This window comes from Argentina silus, assembly GCF_951799395.1.
Source record: "Argentina silus genome assembly, chromosome: 7".
In the NCBI taxonomy this organism is placed as follows: Eukaryota; Metazoa; Chordata; class Actinopteri; order Argentiniformes; family Argentinidae; genus Argentina; species Argentina silus.
In genome coordinates this window covers 10,034,825-10,062,383 of record NC_139661.1, presented here as the reverse complement: position 1 = coordinate 10,062,383, position 27,559 = coordinate 10,034,825, and the positions used below count along the sequence as shown (strand labels likewise).

The 27,559-nt window shown below is 43.1% G+C and overlaps 1 protein-coding gene across 2 annotated transcripts; it reads right to left on the bottom strand.

The window, feature by feature from the left end:
• Window positions 1-1,589: 1,589 nt before the first annotated feature.
• fgfr1a (fibroblast growth factor receptor 1a) lies at window positions 1,590-26,319 on the bottom strand. Of its 2 annotated transcripts, none has more exons than XM_083672981.1 (18): window positions 25,719-26,319; window positions 21,150-21,330; window positions 16,042-16,290; window positions 15,805-15,894; window positions 15,002-15,174; window positions 12,053-12,176; window positions 10,757-10,947; window positions 10,155-10,296; window positions 7,095-7,291; window positions 6,508-6,653; window positions 6,248-6,369; window positions 5,405-5,515; window positions 4,254-4,444; window positions 4,032-4,154; window positions 3,842-3,912; window positions 3,571-3,708; window positions 3,247-3,352; window positions 1,590-3,109 (listed from the first exon to the last, which is right to left on the bottom strand). In XM_083672981.1, exons 2-18 carry the CDS (start codon window positions 21,301-21,303, stop codon window positions 2,933-2,935), a joined length of 2,505 nt encoding a protein of 834 aa, XP_083529107.1. In that variant the 5' UTR covers window positions 21,304-21,330; window positions 25,719-26,319; the 3' UTR covers window positions 1,590-2,932. The 2 variants fall into 2 exon arrangements, with proteins under 2 accessions (XP_083529107.1, XP_083529108.1); XM_083672982.1 differs by having other exon boundaries at window positions 7,101-7,291.
• Between the last annotated feature and the right edge of the window lie 1,240 nt (window positions 26,320-27,559).

The window sequence follows — 27,559 nt, the reverse complement described above, 5'->3', positions numbered from 1 at the left end:
AGGGCTTTAATAAGCAAGTGCCCCCCGCAATCCTCACCAGCCCCACTCTCAATTGAAGTTGAGTAATGATCTCTGATTGACAATGCGTCACCTCCATGGGGTGTCGGCAAGGTGAAAGGCAGGTCATCTGTCAGTCCTGACAGGACACAAAGTGTGGAAAATAATGAAGGGTCTCTAGCTTGAAAAAACTGAGACAAACTTGAATAAATCACGACAACTTATGTAAACAAGAAAATAAAGCAATTCATCTAAGTCTCCAGCCATGGGTAGGAAGAGTGTTAAAACACCAATAACTATTTCAGCACTATGCTGAGTTATTATGCATCCTAACTCGCACTAGAGCAATTCTGTCTTATAACAACCACCCTCCACAGACTATAAATGACTTTAATAACAGCTGTTTCTTCCTTCTCTATTGTGTTTTCACAACATCATCCAGTCACAATGACTCAATTACACATTGTCCCACCAACACTTTTCAATGAATAGTAACGCCTCTGCTTGAAAACATCATCAAATTTAGCCGGCCACAAAACAAACACATACTTTAAGCTACAGGGTGTTATTTCAACTCCTTCATCGTGAGCTAATAAATAAAATATGCCTCAGCTTCAAACAGGAATGGAGCTATAAGTAAAACTCTGATACTCTCATTGTTGCTATACTCAACACTGATTGATGAACTTTGCCCCACCAAACTCTTGCTGGTCCATCTGTTACAAGTGATAATACCATGCACTTAATTGCACCTCACGCCTTAGAGATGCACCATTAGCCGGCTATAAATCCAGTTTTTTTTAGGTCCATTCTATGCCTATATGGAGTCCTTGATGGTCACCTCAGCCACAGCACACAATGTCACTTTTATTGGTGTGCGTTTCCAGGGATTAATACAATTCCTCCCCAAAACAACACTCAGATGACATCTTTGCACTCCTAGAGTCCAGGAAGGGAACAGGGGCTCCTCTTTCCTGGTAAAGAATAGATGAGTGGCACTGTGTCCTTCAAAAGCTAGAGTGGTTAGAGTGTTAGCTAAAACCAACTACCGGTGCTAAAAATAGGGTAATTTCAAAGTTGATTCTGCAGACATGCATACTGGTTGAGGTACAGAAACCATCAGTAGAAAACTCTAAATGTAACTTAGCATTGTCTTCCCATCTTTCCCCTTACCAGTGATAAACTGTAGCCACAAAAGCCTAGTTGCATTAACCCTACCAGTAAAAGCTAGCTCTTAAAAGGGAGCGAGAGTTGTCACAATGTGTGGCTGGCTTTAGACTGTTGCGTGGAGACTGCAATTCAGGTGATGCATCAGCCAGTGGCAGGAAGCCAGACACAGACACACTAGGGCCTGTGGGCCTGATGGATGGAGCTGTGGAACCAGTGCTGGCCAAGTAATTCACACTGCAATAAATTACATGTTTACAGCTGGCTGTGGCTCTCTGCACTAGTAAACATTTCTTCTGGTGTCAGCAGCACATTATCATATTTAATCGCCCCCGGTAACCTGTCCTAAATGGGTTGGAGATTGAAGTGGCCATCGTTTCATCTCTGTAAACATGATTTACATCACAAACACAAGAAAGTCAGGATATTTATGGACCTGTTTATTAAGTTCTTTCAAACTCTGAAAGCTTTAATGATTTGTTTTTCGATAGCATTTTATTTAATGTAATCCTTTTACGATGACATACGTGCTCAGCAAACCTTTACCCAAAGTTCTCTGACAACAAATGGGACTCCTGTTAAAGCATTTGAGGATCAGTTCATTATATGGCAGGCATGCACAATGAAAGTGCATGGTGTTCTCAGAAGCATATTACTCTGGTTCTTTTTAATAAGCATGGTTAACAACCAGAAATCTTTACAGTTGTGATCATACTTAAAATAAACGACCCCAACATGAATGAGACGACATACAGTACATAAAAGATGAAGTTATCCCACACACACACACACAGACACACACACAAACACACACATTAGAAACTACAGCATGGATTTTAGTAAGGAAACATCGCTGCCTTTGCTGACTGACACCAACCGCACACTGAGCTACAAGTAATGTTGTTTTGCAGGTTGTCATATGAAAAACTATTTGAACCTGAAAAGATTGATAGCTACATAACACAGTCTCCCCTAGTGGTTAAGCAGCAGGTTGATTACAAGGAAAAGCAAAGCTGACGAAGAATCGAGAAACTGCAAAAAACTGGCCAAGTAATAGTCAAATACAATTTTAAGGTAATTTCATGTAGCAACTCTCCCTAAGGACTATACTAAAAATGGATCAAACATTAGCATCCTTGTACAAAAAGAAAATAAATCAAATATGGTAATAAAAATAAGAGTACAGTGTAAATATATATTCATATTTATAAATTTCTAACTGTATTTACAAGAAGATTGTAGTTTGAATGAAACAATGGACCACTGTGCCAACATAAACAAGGTATGAATGTCCCTTGGTAATATATTCTCTGGATTTGGTCTTCAAAGCAAAATGCTTTCATTTATTATTGATGAACAACATTGGAAAAATACAACATCCATCAACAAGACATCATCCTAACTCCTCCCCCAATTCATAAATCCTCTCAGGTCAGTCCTGTCTGGTTCTCGTGTCCTGTGGAATGCCCATAGTGTAGAGATGAGTGGGAGTCTGTCCTCTCACAGCACTGTGACACAAACAGCCACTCCTCGCAATACAAGTGCCCCAAAAGCACATCAACCTCAACCACCAGTCAGGTAACTGTAGCAGTTTGAGTCCTTGTCACCCAACAGGTTGGTTGAAACGTTTTTGAAATGACCTATCCCTCTCTCTCGCAGAGCACCTGTGTTTAGCTTCATCCCTAGAAGTGTGGGGAGATTCCAGCCCAGTGGTGCAGCGAGTGGAGGATAGGAGGAGGAATGTCAGGGTTCTGTGGGGGGTGAGGTATCAGCGCTTCTTGAGGGTCACCCCATTGGAGTGGGGAGGGAACTTTGGCAGGCAGGGCTCCTCAGACCCAGCATCATGGGAGAAGACAGAGTCCTCTCCTGAGGAGCAGGTGGAGCTGCGGGTGTCAGGGTAGCTGGGGGAATACTGGTCCAGAGGCACTGAGAGCTCCAGGTACTCCTGGAAACACAGAAGGAAATGGGAATTATGATGGGATGAGAATGTATACTGACAGCATCGGGATATGAATATATCAGTTTTTGTGATTCCTGTGAGAAACCTGTGGGGAAGGGCAGTGTGTTGCTGTACAGACTCACCTGGTTGGATGTCATGGCCAGGGTGCGGTCCAGATCCTCCACCAACTGTTTGAACGTGGGCCGATGAGAGGGCACGGCGTGCCAACAGTCCCTCATCATCATGTACCTGGAGGGAGGGAGGGAGGGAGGGAGGGAGGGGAGGAGGTGAGAGGGAGAGAGAAGCAGCGAGGGATCAAGAACATACTAAATCAATATTCAAGTCCTCTTGTATGCTTTAAAAAAAAATATGGATTCTACTAATGGTAGAATAATGAATAGATAAGTCAGCAACAGAAAATTACAAGTTGAAACTGTTTTGAGTCATTCCTCTGGCAGGTCTCTTACAGTTCATGAGTGCAGGTGGAGGGCTTGTCCATGCGATGGCCCTCCTTCAGCAGCTTGAACAGCTCCTCCACAGGGACCCCGGGGTATGGAGAGCCACCTAGGGTGAAGATCTCCCACAGCAGCACCCCAAAAGACCACCTGCAGAGTCAGACACAGAAGCCGGGACAGGACAGCCAGTCAACACAGATCAAACCATACAAACCACAGAAACATCCCTCATGTTCTACCTGTTCTACTACATAGAAAGAGGTGCATGTTATTTCGTACTCACACATCACTTTGGTTTGTGTATATCCGGTCAAACAGAGCCTCTGGTGCCATCCACTTGACTGGTAAACGACCCTGTGGGTTAAATGCTAGTGTTATGGCCAGTTCACTGGAGAAATGGATTATGGGTAATGGAAGCCATTACCACATTAACTAGCATGGTAGAAGTAGGCGATAGCTAGTAGCACACTCACATTGGTGGTCTTCTTGTAGTAATCGATATGGTGGATATCTCTGGCCAGGCCAAAGTCTGCAATCTTCATCACGTTATCCTCGGTCACCAAGACGTTGCGGGCAGCCAGATCTCTGTGGATACACTGCGAACACACAAACACTTAGTATCGCTCATTCACTGCACCATTACAGGAGGTCCCAGCTGTGTTGATGTGAGTGGTGTTGGATTCTCCAGACATTACCTTCTTTGAGGACAGGTATTCCATCCCCCGGGCCACCTGGTAGGCACAGGAGACCAGGTCTTTGATGGACATGTTCTCCACGGGCACCTGGTCAGGGTTGTAGCAGTACTCCATGCCTGGTGGGCGCCGTGCCCGCAAGTACTCCCGTAGGTTTCCTTTCGAGGCATATTCCACTATGACATAGAGGGGACCTGGAGAAGGAGAGACGTGTTCAGTTTCTTCATTCAAACACCACTCCATTAGATGGCATGGCTAAGACCTCTAGTCTATGTCTCATCTGATGCGAGACAGAGACTGACAAAATCTTTATTCTCCTCCTAAGCAGGGTTGATGTCATTAAGGACTGAGAGATCGTACAGTATATGTGAACTAAACTGAATTATAACCAACAGCTGTGTCCTACTACTAGCATGCCAATGAGAAGGGAGAGTACAGTAATGGTGTATTCTGGGCAGCCATTTGTGGATGGGAAGCACACCATTACAAATCGAGGCATTAAGACTGGACCAGCTGTAACCAGAGAACGAACAAAATCATCCAAATAACTGTTAACACTTTGTACTCAATGTTTTAGTCTACTGTCTACAGTAAATGCTTAGACTTGCAAACCTCTTGCCAAAGATATGAGGGATAGCACAGATGACATGCACTCAATGTCAAACAGGTCTGGGGAATCGGGCTTGGGATGTTGAAGATATACAACACATCAAAGGACCAGGTGGAAGAAAGAGCTATGAGCAAAGTGTGTTTAGGGAAGGTTTCTGTTCAGCAGTGTGTTTAGAACGGAAGGGACAGCAACACGCACAAACGGGGTGAGTGGAGGCTAGTGTGTGGTGCCTGGGCCTGTCAGTGAAGATTTGAAAGATATGGCAACCCTGGCAGCAGCTGTGGTCATCTCAAACTGAGGGCTCGGAAGCTGGTGTCAGAATCGCTTACTCATGCCATTCTACACATCTCTCCATGGTGATGTGAACATGCTGTGCTTTTTGTGGTTTTGTTTAGCAACTGGACTGAACAATACAAGGGTTCCAAAAACACTTTTTTTTTCCTCTCGAAAAAGACAGTATGTTCTCATGCTTTTCTCATTCCCTCCATGGGTGCCAGAAAGCAGTGCAGGGTCAGTTGGTGCTCCCTAGCCGTCTGGGACCTACCGTCCTGCGTGCAGGCTCCCAGCAAGTTAATTATGTTCTTGTGCTTCCCAATGATCTTCATCATCTCCATCTCTGAGATCAGGTCTGACAGGTCTTTCTCTGTAGCGTCAGCTGAGGAGGGCAAAAGATCATGAGACTCATTATGACATTCACTCACTCAACCCTCCTTAAATTAGCAAATAACAATATGTTCCAAGTAAAGCATTCTCAACAAAGCAAGCATGCAGATTCATGCAAATGATCTCAAAGCAAATGTTCATAACTGTTTTCAATTGTTCAATACAACAAAACTGTCATTCTAATCACCATATCCAACACATCAACTGTGAGAATAAGGTATTATCAGAGGCACTGGGCCCTATGGACACCACAAACACAGAGGAGACTCGACACAGACACGTCGGTAGCAATGTGCAAGCTGCAGGTAATCGAAGGGAGCACTCTGGGGAGAGGCACTTAAAAAGTACCAGGCAATAAATGGTACTTTCCCTACATCCCCACTCCTCACAGTTTTATGAACCCTGTCGTATATCCAAAGTCCGGGGTTCCCATACATTTTTACTCTGGTCTCCCATTTGCACAGTGGCAAAGAGCCAGCGGCAGATGCCTCTTAATACGACTCACTTATTCAATTGCTGTTGCGGCTTTAGCTAAACCTATGCTCTAAAATGTAGTGTGGTAGAGTAGTAAGCCATACTACAGTATACGCTTCATAACCAAGTTTGATGTGGTTAATTAACCTGCTTTACAACTCATCATAATGTCCAACACCCATCTGCCCACCCATAACAGACTGGCAATCAGATAAACAAAACAGGGTGAAATGACTTTCTCTTGACTTACATTTCAGCATTTTGACGGCCACTTTGGTCGTCCGGTTTAGCTTCTCTTTGTCTAGACCCAGAGCCTCTCCCATCACGACCTGTCCAAAGCAGCCCTCTCCCAGGGGCTTCCCCAGCACTAGTCTGGGAGGGTTACAGGAAGAGAGACAAAGTGAGAGGATTGTAAAAGTTAGGGTTAGTGATGTAGATTTGCATTTCATATACATTGCCAGGCCTCTTTGGACCAGAGGACTGTGTGTGTTCAGAGTGACATGAACATACCTTTCCCTGGGCAGCTCCCAGCGTGGGTCCTGGGGCAGCTCATACTCAGACACCCCAGAGAGCATAGGGGAGCCACTGGAGGAGAGGCGGGAGGGGCGCACTAACATCACCCCTGAGTGGAGGGAGGAGCTAGAGTCCACTGACACCTGGAATAAAGAAGCTTGCCGTTACTCTCTCATAATGGAAGCAGGAGGTGGGAAGGATCCTAGCAAGAAAGGTCCTAGGGTGGACTGAAAATGGCATAGTATTCTGTTAAACCTCCAAAAACGCATTTGAAATGACAGTCGGAAGACAACTCATCACCACTAAGACTACATTAAACACAGTGGGAGCAGGGAGCTGGATAGGGACACCACCTGCAGTCTATTCACACCCAGCTCACTCACCTTAATGGGCTCATTTGGTAACAGGAAGCTCTATGAATTAAGATTTTATTTACACAAGGTATAAACACATACCATTTCATGGATGTAAGTCACAATGAAAACGTTCCTTGAAAAAATACCATGAGAGATGAAAAATGAATAGGATGACTAAAAAAGGAAAGCAGGATCGGTATAAAGATTGCAAACCCCCTATCTACTTTCTGTTACCTGTCTGCGCAAGGGGATGCTTTTGGCCAGCTTATGGACAGCCAGCTGACTGTTGAAATCACTCTTCTTGGAGGAGCTGCGCATCTTGACAATGATGGCGGTGGTGACCATGATGGCGATGAGGAAGAAGCCCACACAGTAGATGCCCACCTCCAGGTAGGTCTGGGTGGATGGTGGGACGTGGGGCACTGCTAGATGAGGGTAACGCAGGGTGATAGGGGGCAGGAAGTCAGCCACACAGAGTCAAATCAAACCGCTACAGTAGTCCATGCATTCCACACTAGCGCTACGCACACACATGAACACATGCACTGAACAAACTTTTCCTATTAAACGACACATATATATATATATACACAAACACACACACACACACACACACAGAATATAAACCAGCCTAATACATTCACTAAGACCACTCAGCAGACATGTATAAAAACCAGAGCCCTTGACATCGCTGGCACAGAGGACTGAGCACAAACTCCTATTGTGGCACCATAATCACTTCTTTGAAGCATTGGATTTCACTCCACATTCTTTGCCAGTGTGACCAGCAGTCATAGTCTCTTGTAGCAGAAAGCTGCTAAGTCCTCTTTTGGGCATAGAGTATTTTAGACCCCACAGGCGGTGATTTGAGAAAAACCCAAAGGACACACAAGCCTAATGGAACATGGTGGCCATGGCTCAATTGAGGTTGTCCTCATACATCTATGATCCAAAACTGTTTATCAAATTAGATTTTATGGTCAATTTCTGGGTACAATTTGAGTAATAATAATTTCTGAGTATAAAAGTGTGCAAAGGCTCTGTTTTTAAGCACAAATAATATCATCACTCATACCAAACATACATGCTTACAATAAAACTAATGCACACCTCAAACATCACTCATAATGCATATATCATGTAAGAAAGCATGCCACAAAGTACATTATATGTGTTCAATTCTATTCTAACTTAGTTGTTTATCTAATGGAAATGTCCCATTCTGACAACTTTAGGGAACAACAAATAATGATTCTGCATTAAAGCCTAGTTCTCAATTGCATGTCTATTTTCATGCTTGTGCAGTGGTTGTTGGTAATAGTCACTATGATTTTATTTAGGCCTATCAACAAATTAAAACTCATACTTTTACTTGAGAAAAAATAAAGATGTTCCATATACTCTTCTAACTCCAATTAAGATCAAAAGTTTCTTTTTTCCTCGCTTTTGTGAAAACACCAACATCAAATCATACCAACAAGAGCGACACAAGTAAAGTGCTCTTGTGTCTAGAGGCTGAATGACAAGCAGTTTGATAATTGGACAAATGCCCATTCCAACCCAGAGGAATGAGACGTCCACTACAGTGGGCCAATTATCAAAGCAGGCTGTGAACTCACAGCAGGAAATGACATCAGAGATACATGCCATTTAAATTGCTTGTCAAAAAACATCAGCTTTATACCAAACCAAATGTAAACACCAATTTGAAACCAGAATGGGAGACATAGGTTGAAACACAAACATAGGAGTGAAACACAAACAATACTGCTTAACAACCCTGTCTGAATTTTAAACCTAATGGCAATGGTTTGCCACCTGAAACACTTGAAATGTTAAAAAGGTTTCTCTCAATTGTATTGTTCTTTAAATCATCTTTTAAATTCGGAACATTCAAACATTCGGAAAATTCAAACATCTGAAATTCTCTGTTTATTTCTATGGTATATTCTATGAACGCTACTCTAAGGGTTGTTTAGCATGTTGTGATTTCATCAAGACACAGAAGGGAATAATTTTCCATCATGGACCATACTGTCCCATCCAGACAGATTGAATGGGCTAGGTACCATGCTGATAAGGGGGGGGGGGGGGGGGAGGTTTAGTATACACACTTGACCTGGCTTTCTCCTCCATCAACATTGCTCTCTGAAGTGGGGTCTACAGAGACCCTATTCTGAGCAATGTAGGCAGTGAATAGCCAGGCCAGAGTGGAGGGGAGGGAGGGGGAAGGAGAAAGTAGAGAGTCAGGAGAGAACCATTGATACCTTTAAAAACGTTCAACCATGCAGAGTGATGAGAGAACCCGATAGAATTGCCCGCCAAGCAGGTATACTCCCCAGCGTCATCAAAAGACACATTCCTCAGTTGGAGGACTTCCATTTCCTTGTCCGTGGTGTTAAGGCCAGCAGTCTAGAAAATAACAAATGGAAGCAGACCCGACAAGAGGCCCAAAGGAAAAAGGGAGGCATGAGTAAAAGATTCTGAAAGGGAAAGACTTGTGGTAGAGGGGACAGGGCAGGGGAGAGGGGGGGTTTTCTTATCCCCCCCCCTCAATCCAACACCTTCTCCCCAAGAGTATAACACCCAGAGCCCCGTTAGAGGGCACTGCCAGTACCGGCCCTCCAGTCAATGTTAGTGGAGGAGCTAGTTAGGTACAGACCACACCACTGAACCCTTCAATGGCCCATCACCGGATATCACATACCCCACTCTCATCTCTACATGCAAGAGATGGGCTACATGGAAAACTCCTCAACAGAGCACACATTCACATGCATTTCACCATACAGTCTATCCAGGAGACAAACAGAAGGAGATCAGTTAGAGGTGGCTGAGTAAGACAGCTGGAAGAGTGTGTGCGTGTGCGTGTGTGTGTGTGTGTGTGTGTGTGTGTGTGTGTGTGGGGGGGGGGGGTTAAGTGAGACAGAGAGCCGGTGTGAGATCTGAGCAGAGGACTTTGAAGGGCAAGGGAGTGAAAGTAATAGCAGTGGATGGCAGGAGAGGCCCTTATTAGAAGGGCATGGAGAGGCATGGGGTAGGAAAGAGAAAGGAGTCCAACATAAACCAAAGCCTAAACACTCAGTCGCTCTGCTGGGAATTTTCCATAGCGTTATTTACAGTCAGGAGCACCGAGGCAGGATAGTGGGAGGGAGGGAGGGAACGAGGGAGGAGAGAAACAGCTGAAGTTGTCCCTACATGAAGCCCTAGCTCTCCAGGTGGCCCTAGCAGCCCCTCCTTCCTAGAGGTGCTGTGTGCAGCTCTGTGCTGCTGCTGCATGACGGTTACCTTGCCTGATGACGATCAGCCAGGCCGACTGATTGGCCTCTCCTATATAATTGGACACTTTACAAATATACTCCCCGCTCTCCTCCTCAGTGACATTGTAGAGGGTCAACACCTGAGTGTCCGAGCTATTGACCCCAGAGTGCTGGAAACAAAAACAAGTCATGTGGAGGTCAGCAAGACCAGTGGTTGGTTAAAATGATCAGGGTGAGGGGAAAAAGCAGTTGTCTCTGTTGAACAAGATTACAAGCATTTGTTAAAATCGACTTTCCTCTCGAGGGCATACAGTAGTTTGTCTGAATAGATTGAATCCTATAGGAGGGATACTATTTGCACTCCTTTGCCAGATAACCGTGAGGACATAATAGAGTCGACGTAACAGGAAACGAAAATGATACAAACAAATCAACAAAGGAAGCAGCTTATGAGGGTACCACACTATATCATTGAAATCTGACACTTGTTGATTCTATTACTGACTGCATAGTTCTAACATTACATGGTGTGTCACCTCTTACTTAAGGTAGCTCATCCCTTTATGTTCCTGACCAAAGAGACACATTTAATGTGAATAGTCTGGTGGTACAGTTAGTATGAGTGCCTACCTTGAGGACACGGACGTAGGGTAAACCATCAGGACCAACTCGACTTCCGTTGACTTCTATGTGCTTCAGCCACTGGATGTGAGGCTGAGGATCACTAAACACCTTACACTCAAACTCCACATCACTGCCCACCACCGCAGTGCGATTGGCTGGCAGTCCAGCCTGCAGGATGGGTCTGTGGGGGGAGCGCTCTGCAATATAGCACACACACACACACACGCACACACACACACACACACACACACACACACACACACACACACACACACACACACACACACACACACACACACACACACACACACACACACACACACACACACACACACACACACACACACACACAGTTGTAATCTCAAGACCAAATGGACATTGCAATAAAAAGCCATAGAAGTATAGTTATCAGTGATGAGATGATTATGTTTGATTTGGGAACAAATCGAGTCAACAGACCAGTCAATTTGGCCCTAGTTGAGACTGATTCCAGGCAAGGTTACAAGCTTGCTCTGATCTAATCTCTTTCCATAATTTAGAGCCGGTAGTTTCACAGCCAGGGTACTGGCAGTTTCACCTAAATTATATGACGCCTGTATAATTGCTGCCATTTGGCCAGGATAGCCTGATATACAAGTTGCAGGGTTTTGAGTGGCTGCCCTGAGAAAGAAATGTTCTAGGCGTGCCATTTTGATGAAGGATACCTCCTCAAACCATACTAATGAGCACAGCATTTGGCAGAGGAACAAATGTTCTGGCCTCAGATGCTTGCCTGATAGAGAGATCAGTGTGACGCTCTGCACACACATGGAAAACCACACTCCATCACTCAAATGATCTCACAGTTAAGGGTTTGGGAGTGAAGTCAGGCCGCGCCCACAGATATCCCAGGGGACATCACTGCCTATGGAAGTGGGGCTTTGATTTACAGAATCAATGGAGCATGAGGGAGTCACAGGGGCAGGTCCTGGAGGGAATAATCATTTCACCTTTCTAAATAGCATAATCGTTCAGGCCACCAGTAAACACGGTTAATTTCTCAAATGGGTGATATGACACGACAGGTCAGCCTGGACCATGTGACTGTCCTTGCGCTCTTGGTAAAAGGACACCATTATGTCGATGAATTGGGCCTGGGGTTGTAAACCATTAGCGATATTGAACCAACACAACACTTAAGCAACATGAATACCCAATTGATGATTAAACCAGGTACAGGGGATTAGGCTTGGCATTCATAGCAAGGAATTTGTCCCAACACAAAGACACAAAGAGGAGACAGAGAGCGAGAGGGAGACATACCGACAACATCCAGCTGGTAGGTGTGGTTGATGCTGCCATGCTTGTTTTCCACCACACAGGTGTAATTCCCCTTGTCAGAGGGCACGACAGACTCCATGATAATGGTCCACATGTGTTCCCGAACCTATAGGGAGAAGAGGAAGCGGATGAAGCACTGCTAGATGACAACTGATCAGGCCAATGCACTGTTAGGATATAACAAGGTAACAGAGAGAACTGGAAGACCCTAATAGACCCCCTGAAGGATGTTTTACAAGGCTTTCAAGACATTGTATCAATACTAAAATGATTAGAGGTACAAGAACATCTCCAGATGATGAAAAAAGCTGACCTGGTACAATAAATCGAAAATTTCTGGAACTTTCTAAATTAATTTCAGGAATTATAATTTTCTCTGACATTGAGGTTTACGGTACATTAACCTCTCAAGAACACATTTCATTTGTCATGATAGTTAATTTTTTGCCATTTTGTACAAATAGCTAACGAGTTCATTCATGTGTAATGCAGATCACAAGATAACACTGATTTCATTTTTTCCATTCAACATGCTGGAGGAATGTTCAATCTTGTATGGTGCAGCAGCTGTACATTTGACAACTGTATCAATCAGTGAGCCCCTCTCATTTTACATGTCTTAAGAAACTGTTGCGCTAGCTACATTGCTTGAGGCACATAATATCCATGAGCATTTAGAGACACACTGGGGGGGGGAGGAGAAGTGATGACATACCTCATGTATGTCACAACCGGCTCTATGGTCAAGTTACAGCCTGTGCACATCTCAAGCAAAATCTTGCTTTCTATAATTATTCCAAGTTATAATTTGTCTACCATAAATCTGCCAAAACCGGCAGTGTGTGATTAAACTCTAACAACCTCTCAGGCAATGGCAACATCAAACGTGCATACACACAGACCCTGCCTTCCAGTTTCCCTCATTTAGCTTAATGTGATGTGGGACTACAGCTGCCTCTGGCCAGATGTTTTGTGCTTGGGTAAATGCATGCAGTTATTTCCTCCTCCCATACATACGTCTCCATACATTGAGAGCATTATGAACAATAGAGCCGGGGTCGTAAAACTCTGGCAGAGGGGGGGGTTACCCCATTCATAGACGTCCCCAGCCGCCGATGTAGACCTTTGCACCTTGACTGAAAAAACAGCAGCCAGATGGTAAAGTGTGCTGCCTGGCTAGGGGAGCAAAGGCAGCTGAGAGGAAACTCCTTAATGTGTCCCAGCTGGGGGGGCCTGCCGAGGACAAGGCTGGACAACACCTTGATGGGAAGAGCAGATGCATGGGGGGCTGTGCCTGGGCCCCCTCCAACATACGAGCACATCTTGCACCACGTGAGGCTGTTGCTAGTGACACACAGAACACACAGCCATCTACATATACACTCACGGCATTGATTGAACATCCACAAGATGTTGCAAACAGTCCTTTGACATTCTGGTCCATGATGATATGATTGCATCACGCAATTCAAACTGTGAATCTCCCGTTCTACCACATGCCAAAGGTGTTCTATTGGATTCAGATCCGGTGACTGGGAAGACCACTGAAGAACACTGAACTCATTGTCACGTTCATGAAACCAATTTGAGACGACTTTTGCTTTGTTGACATGGGGCATTATCATGCTGGAAGTAGCCATTAGAAGATAGGTAAATTGTGGCCATGAAGGGATGTGCATGGTCAACAACAATACTCAAATAGGCTGTGGCATTCAAGCGATGATTGATTGGTATTAATGGACCCAAAGTGTGCCAAGAAAACATTCCCCACACCATTACACCACCTCCACCATGAGAAGGTGTACAGGTATTCCTAATAAAGTGCTCAGTGCATGTATGTTACCGTGTATACAGATGCCATCACGGTCGGAATAGCAAAGTAAAACTAAAACTGAAATGGAATTGAACCTGAACTAAAATCCTTGAACTGCGTCGTAAAGTTCATGTATTAGATTCAACTTTATTGTCATTGTGCAGAGTACAAGTACAGAGACAACGAAATGCAGTTAGCATCTAACCAGAAGTGCAAAAAAGACAATTTGAGCTCTGTGAAATGTCTTGAGGTGTCAAAACTGTGATGTCATCAGTTCAGATGCAATAAGATGAATGATGGTTGGTGGTCTCCTGAACAACAGCTTCAGATTTAAATATTGTGGTTTTTAGGATTATATAAAAGGCAGGTCAGGGAAAAGCTCTCTCTCTTGTTTCTGTGTCCTGTTGTGAGGTTCTCATCATGTTGTGAGTAACATTGTTTTGTGATGACCGGTGGTCATCTCTTTATCTCTACTCTATCAGAACGTAACATTTTTTTATGAAGTATTTGCCTTGTAATAGATGTAGAAGTATACCGTATTATTAAAGCCTCATTTGATTCATTCTATTTGACCTTTCTTGCAGTGAATAAGCACAGACTCAACAATTATTTGCACATAGTGGTAATTACATTGGAGTCAGATTATCAATATTAGACATGCTTTGCTATCAACAAAATATAGCCAAAAGTCTCTGCCAGACAAATGTGGAAACAGATATTAATATAAATCTGTCTACAACACAGAAAGCATAGAAGGGCTTTCTGAATGTTACATGGATGAAATGAGGACAGCCAGGCGTACCCTAGCTCTAACGGATGGCTAACATGGCCTTCCTTGAGGCGTTCTCATTGTGGCACAACCATCCCTTTGTGGCATAGGATTTCACCTTGCATTGTTCCCCCAGTCAGGTGTGAAACTTGCCCCTGCTTTCCATCAGTGAACAGGCCTATTGCTACCGGGGGAGGGGGTTGGTGATCTAATGCAGGGGTGAGATCACTATCGCATGTGTTGTCGTGGTCGGTAGGTTCGGGGTGATTCAATCAGGTTCACTGTGCGCTCGCTCTCTGGTCCTCTCTGGTCTAGTGCGAGTGGATGAACTCAGGGGATCCGGGTTTACCTTGAAGCCTCCGATGCGTTGGTCCCTCCTGAACTCCTTGCCATTCTTGTACCACTTGAGTGTGGGGATGGGATTACCACTGGCCCAGCATCGGAACTTGACGGTCTTACTGGCCGGGACAGCGTGGAGCTTCTTCTCCATCTTCTCAGGTTGAGCCCACTGTGGGGCCATTGCTAAGAGGCCAGTGGGTGAGAGAGAGAAAATTAGACAAGTAAAACAAACTGAATCCCTCCTCGGTTGACATGGTATGACAATGGTAATGTCATGTTGTTTCCAACAGAATAGAAGAATAAAACAGGCCCAGACTAATTATATCATTGCAAAAACACATAGAAACAGTCTATGATTGATAAGGCTCTAGGGAGCCAAGGTCATTGTCAGGGGTGATGGCTGCCTGCCACGCTAGATGCTTACTTCCTCATGGGCAGACCAGGCAGCAGTAGCCAGTTGACCACGCCTGACTGACTTTATAACGCCCTGTAGACTCAAACTCTAATCAGGGGACGTCTGGGGTTGACTAGGTAAGTCAATAGTGTGACATTCCTTCCTGTAAGAGTAACCCGTACTGGGGCCCCCTGAATCACAACTGTGGCTTTGTAGTGAAATCACTCCTAGATGAGTAACAAACAAGCCTGATAGGTGAATCATACATAAAAATGGCTAAAATGGGAAATAATTCTCTGTTAGGCCTCTCTTGACTAATGGTGTGACATAATACGTTTCATAACCTAAACCAGCACACTCCCATAATGGCCCTTTACTACTGTTACACCCCTGACATCGGGTGGTGAGATGACACTTACGTAAAAGCTTTTGACTGCTAGATAGCTTTGCCTCCTCTGAGGAAGACTCATCCTCCTCATCTTCATCTTCAGAGGACGCCAGGATATCAACTGGTGTTAACAGATTAAAAAAAATAAAATTAAAAAAAACTTTTAACAATGTGAGACAAATACTGTGTCTCCCTGCATTGTCATGTACCTTTCGTAGTTTTTTTGTTGCTTTGTGCTCTCAGTGCTACAGTATGAATCTGACCTTACCTGTGACATTGACAGAGAAGTAGACGCTGTGGTTGCCGAAGGTGAAACAGGCATACAGGCCAGAGTCAGCTGGCTCCACCCCTTCGATCTCCAGCTGGCCCTTCCGTAGGCGTGTGTGGTCTCCGTCCACAACCGCCGCATGGTCCTTTGTCCAGTTCACAGCCTGCAGGGAGTCTTTGGCCATGCAGCTCAGCTCCAGCCGGTCCCCAGGGTAGAGGGTGTACAGCTCTGCTTGTGTTTCCACAGGGACTAGGAGAAAAAACAACAGGGAATAATGCCGTCTGCGTGCCTTCCTACACAACACCATACATGACAAACCAAGACACTGAATGATGTCAAGTTACCACAAGCAAAAGATTTATCTCTGAACAAATAGGGAAACCACAAGCAGAGTAAATATCCTTATTACACTGGGAGCTGCATATCAAAGATATGCAACATCATACCAAAAGGAAACAGAGGCATCCACAACATGCCCAGTCATAAGGAAACTTATGAAAGAAACATGAAACATAAATCAAAATGGTGCATATTAGAAGCTCCAACTGAAAACCCTCCAGAGAAGAGATTGAAAATCTGCAACACATCTAACAGGGTAAGTGTTCAAAAAGATCTTCTTTCTTTTTTTTTTTTGTTGGTGGCAACATCTATGGTGTAATCAAATTGCCTAATAAAAAGGCATGTCAGACGTTTACTCTTAAATCTTCAGCTCTATATGGAAAAGGGATCAGAGAGACAATGGAGAAGCTCTTTCCTTCATGTCCCTGAAAGTACCATCATCCACATTCACGGCTGGCTTATTGAATCCTATCTCTTGTTTGTGTTTGCTGAGCTGAACATGGAGCTGCAGCCTCTTATCTTCTCCACCCAATCCCTGCCTCTCCTCTCCCCTAAATTAAATTGCAACCCGAATTAGTCAAGGGCCAATCGTCAGGCTGGCAAGGAGCTACTCGGGAGAGGAAGGTGAAATTAGATTAGAGGAATGGGGAGGGGGGCGGCGTCACAGAGCTAGACACCTGAGCCCCCTGTTCTCAACGACTACATAGTCTATGAGGGGGAGGAGGTAACCCAATTATGTTGACACATTGTCCATCACAATGGTGTTGTCTGTCTGGTTACAAAGGCAGAGAGTGTCACCAGCTAAATTGCCTGGGATTTTGTTCTCTATATGAGGAGCATGTTGTTGAACAGACCCTGAAAAATCATCAGATTTTTACCTGGGCAATATCCAAAGGAAGTAGGCTATACTTATCAATTATTATTCCTACCCTATATATTTATCCCTAGCACAATCACTGTGATCAATATAGGTCAATGCTGTTGCATCTTTTACCCTTCTTGTTTCCTTCTCTCCCACAACCATCTGTCAAAGTGTATTCATGCTGAATTAAAATCCAGCCCTTATGATTACATTGTAACCAGAATATCTCCAGACATGATCGTAAGAGAAAGAAAAAAAGTTGAATTCAAAACAAAAATTATCACTGGGTTTACAGTAAATGCTTCTTAGTGGAGTAAAAACATTCATAACTGAACATAGTCCTCTGTGTGCAACATAAACTAGGTGCTTCCTTAAACCAGGGAGCACACCCATATAGCGTACCCTCAGGACAACATTAGCAAACCTGATCACAGTAATCCTTGCCCCTGTCTCAACAAAGGCCCTCAAACAATGAAGGGGGAGAGGGAGCAGGAGAGTGAGAGAGCAAGAGTGTGTGCACGAGAGAGAGAGCGAGCGAGAGAGGGCCTGCAGCGGCAGGTTCTAGTGCCAGTTGCCATGGTGACCTCAGTTGGGCCTAGTAAAGGTATTTCCTGGATCACATATGTCTGACAGGCCCTTAATCCCAGCAGGAAAAGGGGCCAGGGGGTAGGATCAACTTTCTCCTCAAAAACAAAACCAAAGGAAAGTAGAAGAGGCATTTAGGGATGGTCTAAAACTATCCAATTGAGACATAGTCTAATCTCAAAGTCTCTGCAGCATAGGGCCATCTTGTTACTGCTCCCATTTTGAGTTGATGAAGCTGATAAGACTGTGTCAACATTCCAGCCATTAATCTGGTCACAGGCATCCCATAAAGACCTCTTAAAAGCTGTAAAAATGTACTTGTTGCTTTGTTGTACAGCAAAGTCAACCTAGTTTGTGCTTTTGTCACACACTCACATGCTCTCAACTGGGATCGGGAACAGCAAAACATTGCATCATTTTCATCTATTCATGAACAGATATTGGCTAAAAACCTTACATTACATTGTGTCTACGGTAACAGATTATTTATTTCAACCCAAGAAGTTTTCTGAAAGGACTAAAAATCTAAATTCCTTTGGTGGTTCAGTGGAAAATAGGTACCAAATGTGGTGTAGAGGACTAAGCATATAGTTAACAAGATTGTTTATAAACATTCATTCCATTGTTATTTTCGGTCTGTAAGTGCATTTTTCAGTGGTGAAAAGGCAAAGAGAACCGAAAGCACTGAGCCTTCACTGAAACTTGCTTTCCATGAGGGAGTTGTGCCTCGGTTAATTCTTCTGGCTCTATGATTGGATTAAGGACCATATTTTCAGAAGGCAACCGAGCTGGGATAGTCCTGATCTCATGCCCTCTTCCAACCATTCGGAAAAATTGATTGACATCCATGAAAATCTACTTAATTACACAGATCATGAAAGAGATTTTGTTCAAGGATTTTGTTAAGCATGCAACACAAGGCTCTAAACACACCAAAAAAGGTGTGGGACTGCCTCCAAAAACAGAGCACATTGGCGCAAGTCTACACAACCTGCTCCAGCTTCACGATAGGAAGCAATATGCCGCGTGAATGACTGTTGGGATTTCCTGCTCTCTCGCCGGAGTGATGGTTGAGTGCAGTACAGAAAGGCCAGTTAGAGCAGTGAGATGGCGTGGAGAGAAAGACCACTCTGTAACCAGTCTCCCCCGACTGGTTTGACCCAGCCAGGGAGTGATAGAGGGGGGGGGAGGGGTTGATTGTGACAATAGACAGGAATGGCAGGAAGTGCAGCACAAAGTCTATTAGCAAAGTAAACCCCCAGTCATTATTGAGGTTAACTGCTTCTGCTGAAAGCAATTCTCCATCCCTCGAAGAACCATGCACATTGAAAACTGCTTGAAGAATGGAAAAGTCTGAAACCACAGTTCAATTGTTGCAAAAAGAAAATAAGGATTGGAGCCATAATAGCCTACATACAAAGCTTTTCAGTGTATTTTATTTGGCAAACTGGAAGACAATAACTGTGGACCATCACAGCTACTTACATCACACTTCTACATTAGCTTCATCACATCTCTGATAGTCAACCCTGTAGAGTGCCTCTGAGCCCCCCCCCCCCTCTGTCTGAGGACAGTTCGCTTTGGGGCAGACATGCCAGCTCTGGGGCTTTGAGTCCTCTACTGAAGTGTCAATGTCTTTTCTGCTTTGACTGACAGCACCCCGGGCCTCGAAACAGGAAGCAGATCTCAGAGTCAAAGGAATCCGCTGGGAACCAATATTCCCATGTGGCCCCACCTTTGTACAACTGGTCTCCCTTTGAGTCTTAGTCTTTTCTCCTTTTGGGGGGGGGGGGGGGCTGTGGGCTTGTCTCTCACAACTTGAGAATCTTCTCACAACTACTCAAGACCCCACATGTTACACACGTTAAAAACACAGAAAACATCCCCAACCCTAGCCATAATCCATAAGTAAGGGGGAAAACGTAAAATTGGGATCAGTAAAATAGTGGTCTTGCACGCATACAATTAAACTTGATTGGTTTCAAGAATATTCTTTTCACATCAACACAAGAAAAACACTTAGGATAATCTTAAGAAACAAACTAAAAGTCATAAATAAAACATAGCCATTTCCACATAATATAGCCATTTTGTTCAGCCACCCAAGACAAAAGCAATGTGACCAAATGCTGCTGCTGTGATTGTTTGTCGACAGCTGAAGCCATTGGTCACCCAGCGGGGGAGTATGGGGAAAGTGATGCATTCCCAAGCAGAGTGTAAGGAGGGTGGGACTGGAGGAAAAGCAGAAGCGTACATAGATAGTACCTGGCCATGTCCCCACCACACCGACAATATATCCCCTAGTCTATTCTGGAAGAAAAAACACACTCTTCTCAGAAACCCTATCTCAGAGCCAAAGGGAAGGCTCAACGTAGAATCTTTTCAATTTTTTTTTCCTAAAACCAGCTAATTTATAGTTTCCCTCGCAGTTAACTGTTCTACCAGTGACAACAAATACCTTTTCATTACAAAGGGGGAGACGAGAGAAACAGAGACTGCTAGGTAGTTGAGCTGCCCTTGGGCTACAGATGGGAGCCATTTACTCCCTCCCTGTCCCAGTGTTGGGATAAACACAGCCCTGCCTAGTTTATTTTAAGAGTTACAGCCCAAGAGAGACCCTCTTTCATAATTACTCTAATTATAATGCAGGACTTTATCATATTCTTTTTGCAGCACTCTACTTCCGACTGCTAAGTGTAAACATCCAAAACTATCTACCCACAAGTCCAGGCAGCCATTACACAATTGGAATTTAGCCATTTTTCAGGATTCTGTTTCAGCTACTCTTTCCCTTTTTTCAGCTGAACTTGTGTAACCACTAGATTTCCTTTTTGTATACTACCTACAAGATAGCCAACGGAGTTTGGCATCAATATAAAAACACAGATACTGAGAACATAAGGGTATATTCTCTGGGTACAAATGCAGCCCTGTCAAATCCAGTACAGCTCATTACATCCATATCAAATACAGGGAAATGGACGGGGGCTGCACTGAGATTACAAAGAGAAAAACCTCACAAAGACTGGAAAAGTCTCCCAAATACGGTAAGGCACCAGGCATAAATCTAGACCATTGTTTATGTTTGTAACTAGATCTCATATCTAAATCCATCTACTGAGGTAAATTAATAAAAAATCTGAAAGACCACTGCCATGTGACCCATTTCAAACGGTCTGGAATAAGAGCCAGGAAAAGATCTTGTGGTTTGTTTTGAGTGGAAATATTTATCAAGAGAAATGGTGACACAAAAGAGAAATACACTTTTGTGGTGGACTGAAGCGATGTACAGTAAAAGGGACCATGATCATGGGAGTCTTACCTTCATCAGTGATGGCAGGCCGAGCCTGGGCTGTCTGATTCTGGGCGAGTAATGCCAGAACCAACAGCGTACTCCGCACCACCAACATCCTGTGGAGGGTGCTACAGCTGCCGACTGCTTTGGGAGTGGAACTCCATTTGGAAGTCCGGGGCATCAGCAATGGGCCATTCACTGTGCCAAACTGGAGAAACACAAACATAACCATGTAAATGCGAGTACACTGGGAAATCTCACATAAACATCAACAGTCACTAAAAATCTACAGCCATAGCTAATTCAAGATGCAGTAAAATATTGTTATTTTGTTCTTGTTCATGTGAGCATTTATGCAGACAAGACTTGTTTTACCAGGAAGAGCTTAGAGGCTGAGCAGAAATAATCTGAGACCCTCTCATACACCTTCACAAGGGTTCAGATGTTTTTTTATGTAAAAATGTGTGAAGAGGCAGTGATTCATATGAAACAAAACACCTAAAGAGACCAATGCTGCACACCTTGAAATTAATGGCCCGCTGGCATAGCATACATTGCCATTAAAAAATGTACACTAGGTACTTAAATTTCAAGGTGCTTTGTGGTCTGCATTTAAATTTGCAGACATTCTCTGTATGATAAGAAAACACAGAGCGTGTACTGGATTGGTCAGACAGTACAAAACATACTGTGAAATGCAAATGCATTACGTAATTCAAAAGGAAGAGAAAGTTTTGTTTTCAGAACAAAATTGTTTGCGTAAACAAATGGACCTTTCCAGCATTATCATTTTCTGTGATTCATCTTACTAACAAACAAGCAAATACTAGGAAGAAAGCTGCAGAAGCACCACTGCAAAAACGTATTCAGCTATTCTTCATTTACACAGGGTAAAAACAACGACATTCAAATTTTCACAAAGAGTACTTCTATGCCGCAAGAGTAGCCAAAACACATTTTACAAAATTAGGCTACACAATAACAATAATGTTAGCTGTGTCGATCTAAAAAAGGCAACAATATTCTCAGCTGTTACTCAACGCAGAATGGTCAAGTTTCTTGTAAACATATAATGAACTAGAATAAAGAGGGGATTCAAATGTTAATTCTTATAGGGAGTCATAACTCATGGTAGACAAGGAAGGTAACTGACGGGGCATGAGTAACTGTAGTACACTGGAGACTACGCTGCTCCCCCTTTGCTGTTGATGGAATACTGAGGCCGAGGACGTGTGTTCCAAGTGGGCACTCTGCTGTGGGTGACCCTTCCATGCACATCTGCTCACACCATCACCCTGCAGCATCTGGCCACAGAGATTAACACTTGCCCCCCCCCCCCCCCCCCAACCCCCATAATCCCCCTTGAGGAATTTGTTAAGGACCCCAAAACTCAGGCCTGTTATGTGACACCCCTGTAGAGAGGCCGCCAAGCCATCATTTCCACACTCAGAGATCTATCACCTAACAGTTGGTTTTGGCCCCAACCCCAACACGACCCCCAACCACCATTTGCCTTCAGGCCTGTCAAGTTGTGTGAAACAAATGCTTGTTGTTGGGTGCCTGCTTCTGAGATCACTGCTGAAATCATGTAAGGGGATTTTCTAAATGTGAGTCACTGTAAACACGTGTGCCAACATAACGTAGCAGTCACAATTCAATGGTAAATGTCCATTGAAGGTCATTCCGTCAAGTCATCTTTGACAGGCAATAATGATAGGCACAGTCTTAATGGTCGCCATGAGTGTTCCCCATTGAAACAGCTTCCTTGTACTCTCATCTACATAAATTCAATTTCACTTTCCAAGAATGGCCTAGTGTTACGGCAGCTGAGTTGGATCAGAGGGTCCTGAGGGATAAAGGAGCTTGGTCATCCCAGCCCCATAAGCAGTGAGTCAGTGCCTGGTCAGGCTCCAGGAATCCACTTCAGCTGCCAGACAGAAGGAAGTCCGCAGAGCACACAGCCAACCACATTCCCTGAACTCTCATCATCACTACACAACCATTTAGACAACAGTCCAGGATGAGGGACAGAATACTATGCGAGTGAAATATTGCACAACTCACATGTCCAATTTAGTAATTTCAAGCTATTTTGTACTGCATGGTTATAACCCATTGTACACATGTGGCTAAGTGAGTGAGCTATTGTATTGTTGTGTAATAAGAAAAAGAACTCCCGTATCTTACAGCTGAGGAGAAACTTAATTGACTGCTCTCTCTCCCGATCTCTAATGATCACTGTCATGGTCTCTTTAACATTCCACTTTGTAATACATAGACCAGGCTGCAGCGAAATACAAGACATATTTTGGACAAGTTACAGACAAACGGCTGACATTTTGACAGTGGAAAAAAGCAGCAGTATTGTCAAAAGAGGTAATCTGGGCTACTCAGCAACTTGAAAAGCAGTACACTGACACTACATTTGGTTACTTGGGAATCCATTCTACTTGATTTTAATGTGCTTAGTGATTAGTTTGAAAAAAGGCAAACATTTATTTACAGTAAGAGAGATATATAGGAGGTAACAATGGAACAAGTATAGAAATCAGAATGCAAAGAGCCCTTCACATTGATAATCTAATGTAAAGACACATTTTCCTTTCCTCCTTGTAAACAAAGAGTGTATAAGCCCAAGCATGGCCCTGTAATTACTGTTCACTGGCATCCATGCATAAAATTCCTTAGCTCTCTGATTCTGTAGCCCAACCCCAGTCATTTCTCCACTCCCAGACCCAGTCTACTGTGCAGAGGCACCAAGCTTCTCTCCATGGGGGTTCAATTTAGAGGAATTACTCAGTTTGGCCATTCCAGGCAGTTAAGCTGCTTTCATAAGATGGCAGCAGTCAGATTTATTTGGTCCTTAGTTTCTAACTGTGTTATCTAGTCACAGTAGCCAATATTGTAACAACATAGAATGGTGGTTTCTATTACTTTTAAAAGACATGTAATTCAATACTTTTGTTGATGTTCATGTAAACTACACAATTGCATTCACAAAAGAACATCTTGTTATATCATTCCTATGCCATATTTCATCACCAACTATTATTATACAACTTTCCACAGCAACAATAATTCTGTGCCAACCCAGCAGCCGAGTAAATTAGAGGGAAGGGACATTCCTCACTTCCTTTCCTACAGCTCAAGAGAGAGCTTCTTTTTCTTTGTGAACTCCCTATGGTAATGCTTCTTAATTCAACCATCCATCTTCTCCTTCTCATTTTAAACCAACTTGCAGGTATTTACACTATCAATTCTAAACCTGGTTCAGACAATAGGCAGCACCAACAACACTTTCTCATTCTCAATTGTCAGAGCAGGCTTCTGTGGCGGACACGGGATTCGTAGAGGCATTAATTGAGGTGTTCATTACAGTAAAAACAATGGGAATATCTACAGTGCTTTCCTTATGCGACATTCAATTAAGCCTCCATGTAGGGAGCGGCTTCAGACTGGGAGCCTACCCTGTACCTGAAAATATGCAGCTAGAGATATTTTAGGTTTTAATCAGTGGTTTGCAAGAAGTCACAAGCAAAAGCTAGCCTATTAATACTCTACAAGAACCGTTACTGGTTTGCACTGGATGCTCCACCAGTAAGTGTAGGTTACTTGGGATGAAGAGTCAAAACACCTTCAGTAACATGGACATCATTTTCACCCTCTAGTAACTCAACAAACACACATGATTTGCGGGCAGATGTTCAACATACACAAAAGTCATTGCTCCCTTTAAAGAAACAGTCTTCCTATGAAGCTCAATAGAGTTTATATGTTTGTTTCACACTATGTGAATGAAGGCACTGCTTTCTGAGTTCAGTCACAATCTTGTATAAAAGATTTTTTTTCAATCATAATTTACTACTACTGATTAAGATGCTGTTTTTAAGATGTAGGTCTATACAAAAACCCATGTGTATGTGTTAATGCAAACTGCATGCAAATACCCAATGCCAAAGCTATTTCAATGTAGCATGTCACACTGGGCAAGGAATCGTAGCCTGATCTCGGCCCCTAAAGAGGACGTCAAGCGGGAAAGTCTTAAAGCCACAAAATAAATACCAGCAAATACACATTTATACAAAAGTCTTCTCTCTTATCAGAGTTTCAAGTATTTGAGGAGGTGATGAGGCGTCCAGATGGTAATTGCCCCACACCCCCACCCCCACCCAACATCACTCCATGGGCAGACAGACACATCCCATATCAACTTAAATGATCATCAAATTATATTACTAATTAGGATATTAATTAGGACTATATTTAATTGCCATCATCAAAAAGGAAAAACAATAACCTAGAAATAATAGGAAAAAACACGCTGCCTATGCGGTCATACAGTGGATACAGGTTATTTTCAAACCAGAAACACATGCCTCCAAAGACAGGGGTATATGCTGCTGCTATAAAATCAAAATACTAAAACTGCAGACATTGCCTTTACTACCTTCTACGACATGTATATTATAAAACGTTGACTGCCCTATGAAAATCAATTAATACAGTCCTAAAGTAGACTAATTGTAGTCCTACAGTCTCAGATATGCCGAACGCGCATAGCCTATATCCTACCTTTAAAAGGAAAAAAATACATACCTTCTTGAAGGGCGACGAAACAGCCAGCGTAGAAAAACGTCGGACTCCGACTCTGTGATTTGATGTGAAAACTTTACAAAACAATAAATATCCGACCTTGTTTTATTCCGTAGAGTACTTACTTGAAAAATAAACTTTTTACAACAGTAGCCTACATGCCTCCTCTCCGAAAACAAAGCGCAAGCATCAACAAGAATGCTTGCTTCAGAGAAAAGCGTATCCCACACTGACCAAACAACTCTACAATCTTCCTAGGATGAAAACGCTTGAAAGAAAAAACAATGCCCATACGACTATCTAGGTATACCTCGAGTCAAGAAAAGGTGGGAAATCCACTTGAATTCGAGATTTTAGACGCGATAGAGAAGTCAGTTCGTCGATTCATAAATCCTTTTGCTCGCGAAGGAAAAGTCGATTGAACTCCAAAAAGGATGGCCCAAAAAGTTAATTAACTGTTCCTAAACGATAGACGCTTGTGTGGGTTGATTTACTTTTTAATATTGTACGCTCGTGCAACTTCTCTCATCTTGGACTGCATTTAACAACCCCAGGCAAATGACTGCATTTTTTCAGATTCCGGACTCGTGGAAGACTTCCCCCTACCATCATAGCGAATGCCTATTCACATCCCATCCCTCGGACTGAAGGAACCTGGCTCCCCCTGCCATCCGCAACACCTCTGTACCCAAGATTTTAACTACGCTCATTGCATTATGGGATTGTAGTTCTAAGCCAAAAAAAAATGCCATTGGATTGATTTACATTTCAGACAAATCCTTTTTTGTGTAAAAGTATCCCACATTGCCTACCACAATAACAATCAAATTCCCTGAGAGGTATCATATAATTCGTAATATTCCATTCCATTCCATTCCATACTACTGCTCTTCTGTACACATCTGTCTATACTGTTCATAATGTACATAGCATTATTTCTTAATGCTACTGTTAATACACTGCACATCTGTACATACTGTACATATCTGTTTATACTGTTCATACTGCATTCCATATTTATTCTGTTTATTTACTTTGCTTTAATGTTACTGTTAATACATATATACTGCTTATACTGCACTGCCTATACAACTCATATGCTGCTTATACTGTTCATACTGCATTCTATTTATTCTGCTTATAATGTTACTGCGAATACATATACTGCTACACTGCACTACTTATACTTATACTTATACTGCACTACTTATACTGCTCATATACTGCACTACCTGTATATATTGTTCACACTGCACTTTTCTGCTTTTTTGCACTTCTGGTTAGACGCTAACTGCATTTCGTTGTCTCTGTACTTGTACTCTGCACAATCTAATCTAATCTAATCTAATATTCCTGAATATATTGCAGTCCCTCCAAAATCTAAATCCTCATTGGTCCCACAGCACACATTATGATGGCAAAATCAAACAAAATTGGAAATAGTAATTCATAAAGCCCCATATACCCCTTGGGCATATATGATTACTTAGATTAGTATTACTTTGGGTAACGCCTCATTAATGTGCCCTTATACCTGTGTAGTAACATTGTAGTTACTGTATTGTATTAACACGTTTTTACATAGTAAATAGTTAATAGCATAGGGAGTTGAGCAGTTTAATAAGGAACAGTGACATCAACCTGCTCAACTCCATTATATGCAATTACTAGTGTACATAGTTATTTACTCTTGAACTTATTATTTTTTTCACTGTATATCTCAGCAGCTGCTTGGCAGTAGTCTTAGATCCTGACTGTGTGCAATGTGATTCTATAAGATCTGATCAAAGTAAAGTAGCCAGGTGTGGACACTGGAAGAGCATTACAATGGAATGTGTCTGAAC